Genomic DNA, 5,793 nt, shown 5'->3' with positions numbered 1-5,793 from the left:
CCTCAAACTTCTCTCATGGCTTTTAATTGTAGAGATAAGGAGGAAGTCTCAGTGTAGCCATAGCAAGGAGGGGTGAGGCCAGGTGAACAATAAGACCTGACTCAGAGTTCTCACTCATGTCCACTCTACCTCCATGAAGTGGGAGCAACCACTTGAATGCTTGCAACACCCTTCCCAAAATCACCTGCATGATTAGCAGCCCTAGTTTCCACCCCGGACACCCCCTTCTTCCTGACCCAAATGGCAGTAGCTTGAAATGTTGGTCCTTCACATCTACATTGCTTCCCAAGAACGTCCCCCAAAACTCCAATGGCCTCTCCCAGTAACTCGGATCCCTCCCTATTGCGCATATGTTCACATACGCATGTGTTTTGGTCGGTATGTTGTATCCGGCTATCTTGCAAGCCTGTATGGATTCGTGCGATACCAGCAACGGCCCAACCGAGTGTAACCTCATCATCTCCTTCACCATCGCTCATAAGTACGGCAGCTGAGCGATGTCAGACTCATCAAGAAGTTGATCATTGCCCACCATAGAATCTAGTTCTTCGTGGAGCTCTTTCACACACGACGTTGCATTACTCAGGATCTCTGACATTGCCTACTCAATTGTAACGGAAGTTGTGTCTGTGCCTCTTGAAATGATATCTTGAAATGAAAGGAAGCAAGATTATACGAGGAGCTGCAAACTTTAGCAAATTTTCTACAAATCGTGGAAATTTTCAGCCTATTACCAATATGACTGCCTTGATATTATCATCTGTAATCGGCACATCCAACTGGGTTTCTTCGACCACAACTGATAACACCACGTCTAGCAAGTCCTTGGGAGAGCTTGGTTCCACTCTCCTCAGCTCGCGCCGATCATCAATAATTTCTGGAAAGGTGGTTCTGGTCATTTCCCCGACAACCTTTATGCGTTTCACATAGCCTTGAATATCCATCCATTGCAAGTATGGGATAAAGTCTCCAACATTGAATATGCTGAGAAGATATAAAAACTCATTTAAAAGATTTACGGTATCCTTGGAGGCATCTCTAGAGCCAATAAAAAGCTCTGAGAATTTTTTTCCCAAAGTCAACCTGGAGATGACATTAGTCAAGGTGCAACTCAACCGTGAAAGGAGTGGTACTTCCCTTCCCATCTTGCTATCTTTGAGAATGGATAGCATTAGAAGCATCGTTTCCTCTTCCCTCATAGCCCTATATGACTCGTGCCTTTTAAGAGAGTATATATGTTTGAAGGATTTCTCTGGCCATAGTAGGTGTAGAAGCAATGATAACAGGGATGGAACCTAAGCGAAGGGACATTAAGGGTCCATAAGTTTGGGAGAGACGATGGAAAGATTAGTGAGTAAGAGCACCCAGCAAGTGGAGGTGACCGACGATGGGTAGGGGAAGAGGCCCAGGAGGCAAATTAGCAGTTGCAGGGCGACATAATTTTTTGATGTAGAGGAAAGAAGCTGTGATGCAAAAGAGGAAGGTGGGGAGGAGAAGAGACAAAAGGGGTGGATAAGGAAGGCGAAGGGAGGTAGAGATGAGTAGGTAGCCGTGCATCAAGGAGGAAAGCTCCATGCTGGTACGTGTGTTTGTGTGAAGCTTTTGCGAAAGAACCAGAAGAGGAAGGTGTCTACTACATCACTGTTGCACATCCTTTTATAGAGTGCTTAGGACTTTTGTTGTATTGTTCATTCCATGGATGGCACGTCTCTTTGATGTTACGTCCTTAGGCTTGTAGCCCAAATGGCTAAAACTCTTACCTCTCTTAACGTATGCTTCAAGTTATATGGATACTTGGAGGCTGCTCTTACCATATGATCGATAGTGAAGTTTTTGCAAAAGAACCAGGACTTTTATGGAGTGCTTAGGACTTTTGTTGTATTGTACATTCCACGGATGGCACGTCTCTTTGATGAGTTATGTCCTTAGGCTAAAATTGAGGCTTTGATGACACAGTAAAAGTTATAGATTTTCTTTGTTCATAGAATTTTCTCGAGATGACACAGTAAAAGTAGTAGATTTTGTTTGTTCATTCCATGGATGGCACATATCTTTGATGAGCTATGTCCTATGGAGTGCTTGTAGGCTACTCTTACTATCTGATAGGTCTTCATTGACAATTAAGGGGGCTTCATCTCATCCACCTAGACTTACACCAATCAGTTGATGAATTCCAAGGTCTTTATGCATTCAACCATAGCCATTGAGCTCCCAAAGGACACTAGAGTTCAACATAAAATCTCTAAGAACATGATGTTTCGATGGTGCATTACGAACATGTTGTCCAAGGTGTCGTGCTAGGCATGTTTTCCAACCTGACACTGTGCTTAGCTAATTGACAATTATTTGGAGGGAGATACCACCCTAATGGTATTGTGAGTATTGGGTGTGTGGGTATGAGTGACTATAAGGATAGCTCTCATTGCAAAGGTGCTAGAAATTATAATTTTTAAAATTAAACTACCAATTTCTAAAAATAGAATAGATTAAGCTCGGGTGAGTTTTGGATGTATGGAATGCCACATCTTCTATTACTACCCTCCCAAAGTGACCATAGATCAGAATTGGCTCTGTTACTAGACTCTATGCAAGTACGCTTAAGGGGTGATCTTTTCATGTATAGAATTCCACAGCTTCTATTAGTATTATCCTAAAGTGACCATAGATCTCCTAGCTTAGAATTGGCTCTATGGTTGGGTGGTGAGTCTGACGTTAATGTAGTTTGTATCAATATATCTGGGGAGCCTGTTTGGATGGATTAATCCCTGACTAGAAGTTGGAGGGATTATCTTGGCTAAATATAGCATGGGGACGAGGCTATGCAAGCTATGCATGGCACTCAATTGGGACAAATCATTGTTAAGTGTTGATAGAACTCCATAGCCCCAAGGATTATGAATGCAAGTATACTTGAGGTATACTTAAGGGATGAGTTTTGGATGTATGGAATGCCATAACTTCTATTACTACCCTCAGAGAGTTACCATAGATCAGAATAGGCTCTGTTACCACTCTCTATGCAAGTACACTCAAGGGGTGGGCTTTGCATGTAAGTCTTTATACATAAGTGACATTCACACACACACACACACGAATGGTTGTGATGTCAAAAGACACAACGCAGTGAATCGTTGTGCACCAGCTTTCAAATATCCATGTATCACCCTCATTCTACATATCAATACAATTCATTCGATTTATGTAGCACGACTCTGAGTTTCCACATGGTATCAGATGCTTGCATGGGGCCCAAAACCCCTACGCTCTCCGCCCTTGGGCCTTCAGATTCTCCTCAGCGTTGAAGGAGAACACACGATCGTGAGAGACGCTCAACGAGAGGACATAGTCCCATAGTACATATGCAGACAATACAAACCTGCCCCAAAATTGAATTGCAGTTAACAATGACCTACAAGAGTCCCCAATCAACGGGTGACCAAACATGAAAGGCAAACTCCTAGCCAAAGAAGGAGAAGCAGACTCCGATCTGCAAACCCTCAAAAGAGGGCATGACGAAGAATACCATCAAGGCAACCTCCCACCACAAGAAGGAGACGAACAGGGCCAATACCAGCCCCAGCACGTCAAGTAAGAAATTGACATCCACATTCAAGTCAGAAATTCACCTCTCAATGCTCCAGGACACTTCCGGCTCAACGATGCAGAAATAGCACACGATGGAGAGGTATTGAAGCTACTGCCAGCGCTACCCAAGATGCAGATACAGATCCTGACGAGCCACAAAGCCCAATTTGACGTGATGAAGAAGAGGATGAACACGATGACTGCTTGACGACGATCATGTCGATGAAAGTGGATCTCCGGATCATGAAGGCAACGATCCAATGAACCCAGATGAAGGTAAGGATGATGAAAAAGCTACCACTGACAAAAATGATGCAGATGAAGATTATGACGGCGATGAAGACAAGCCAAATGAGGACGACTCCAAAGATGATGACGATGATCAAGAGTCGCAGAACAGTTCTCAAGATGAAAATGGCGATCCATTAAATCAAGAGCATGATCAAGAGGACTATGACCCTGAACATGAAGCAGACGTCGATGATTACGAGTATCAAGATGAAGATGATCACAAAGATCAAGACCAAGAAAGCGACGATCAATATGAGGCCGATCAAGATCATGTACCCTCCAAGCACTATGAGCAAAAGAAACTTCTCGATCACTTGCGGGGGAGAAATATAAGTGAACAAGTTCAAGAGATTTCTTCACCAACTCGAGAGAAGAAGAAGACAGAGCTTTTGCTCTTCTATCTCATGAAGTCCCAACTTGATCCGGGATTACATTGTTCACTGCTCAATTGTTTTAGTACTCCACACTTCATTACTCATAAGACATTTCATCTTACGCGGGAGTGTAGGAAGTAAGACGAAAGTCTTACGTAAGTGACATTCTCACACACACACACACACACGAATGGTTGTGATGCGTGTGATGTCAAAAGACACAAGCTTTCAAATATCCATGTATCGCCCTCATTCTACGTATCAATACAATTCATTCGATTTATGTAGCACGACTCTGAGTTTCCACAGATAGGTCTTCATCGACAATTACGGAGGGCTTCATCTCATCCACCTCGACTTACACCAATCACTTGATGAATTCCAAGGTCTCTATGCCTTCAACCATAGTCATTGAGCTCCCAATGGACACTAAACTTCAACATAAAATTATCTCTATGGACATGAAGTTTAGATGGTGCATTACTAACATGTTTTCCAAGGTATCATGCTAGGCATGTGAGTCTAATCTGACACTGTGCTTGTCTAATTGACAATTATTTGGAGGGGGATACCGCATGTCCTAATGGTATTGTGAGTGTTCGGTGTGTGGGTATGAGTACTCGGAAGGATGAAGTCACTAGCCTTCCACCTATCATAACTACCTTCATGGGTATGAGATCGCTCTAGACTCTCCCTGAATCAGTTGGTGCTATCTTTGGGTCTCAAAGGTATAGTTTAATGTACAGTTGTTGGCTGAATAGTATTTCAATCTGTTGTGAGGAACTCGGGAAAATTGCCTTAGTTGCTCCTCATTCACCTCGGTTCTTTGGTGGCATCTCTCTCCATCAAAAGAACGTCCTTAGTACATCGCTCTTCTCGATAGTGGGTTCTTTGTCCATATATCAGTTGAGCTGCTCTTCTATCTACATATCTTTCTCTACACAATCCCTTTGGAATAACAGCTGAGTACTATCAAAGTAATCGTTGAGTAGTATCAAAGATGCTCTTTTTGTTCTCTGAGTTGGTCTTCTTGTTTATTTTGGTGTCCCTTCAAGGAAATGGCCATCCGCTTGCAATCCAAACTCTCAGTACATGAGTGCTTGGACTCCACTTGCCATGACGGATCTTCATTTGCTATTCTTCTGGGTTACCTTGGCCCAACACCATGGTTCTGTCCTTCTGGCTCTACATAATAATCAACTTCCACCCACAACAACACAAAGCAACTATAGACGTGCTTGATAGACACGCAAAATAACAGGCGCATCTATAGGCATTGCTTGAATAGAGAAATTACAGGCGCCTAATAGCGCGTCTAATAGCTCATCTATTTGAACGTGTATTAACACATCTATTTGTACGTTTACACTGAAAAAATATGGGCCCGTCTAACATTGTGTTTATTAGCGCGTCTATTTATGCGTGTATTAATGCATCTACAATGAGAATAAGATGCCTATTTAGACGCTAAACAGAGAATACAAAAAGTGAGATTTTGGTGTACATCACTGCTTTCCAAACATTTCGCATGATTACCAAAGCA

The 5,793-nt window shown here is 42.7% G+C and overlaps 1 protein-coding gene across 1 annotated transcript; it reads right to left on the bottom strand.

Moving 5' to 3' along the window:
* Positions 1-475: 475 nt before the first annotated feature.
* LOC147901816 (flavonoid 3'-monooxygenase CYP75B4-like) lies at positions 476-3,803 on the bottom strand. Its single transcript, XM_087374377.1, has 3 exons — positions 3,677-3,803; positions 735-1,057; positions 476-601 (listed from the first exon to the last, which is right to left on the bottom strand). Exons 1-3 carry the CDS (start codon positions 3,801-3,803, stop codon positions 476-478), a joined length of 576 nt encoding a protein of 191 aa, XP_087230503.1.
* Positions 3,804-5,793: the final 1,990 nt, after the last annotated feature.

This window comes from Dipteris shenzhenensis, chromosome 5, assembly GCF_047967505.1.
Source record: "Dipteris shenzhenensis isolate YYH24624 ecotype China chromosome 5, Dip_SZ_1.0, whole genome shotgun sequence".
In the NCBI taxonomy this organism is placed as follows: Eukaryota; Viridiplantae; Streptophyta; class Polypodiopsida; order Gleicheniales; family Dipteridaceae; genus Dipteris; species Dipteris shenzhenensis.
This window is presented reverse-complemented; position numbering and strand designations above follow the sequence as displayed.

Bases quoted from the DNA above. Each gene is read 5' to 3' on its own strand.
- LOC147901816 (XM_087374377.1), bottom strand. From the start codon at position 3,803: ATGATCGTCGTCAAGCAGTCATCGTGTTCATCCTCTTCTTCATCACGT. The intron at 1,058-3,676 runs GTGTGCTATTTC...AAAAATTCTCAG, and splicing joins AGCTTCAATACCTCTCCATC to AGCTTTTTATTGGCTCTAGA. The intron at 602-734 runs GTAATAGGCTGA...ACAATTGAGTAG, and splicing joins ATATCAAGGCAGTCATATTG to GCAATGTCAGAGATCCTGAG.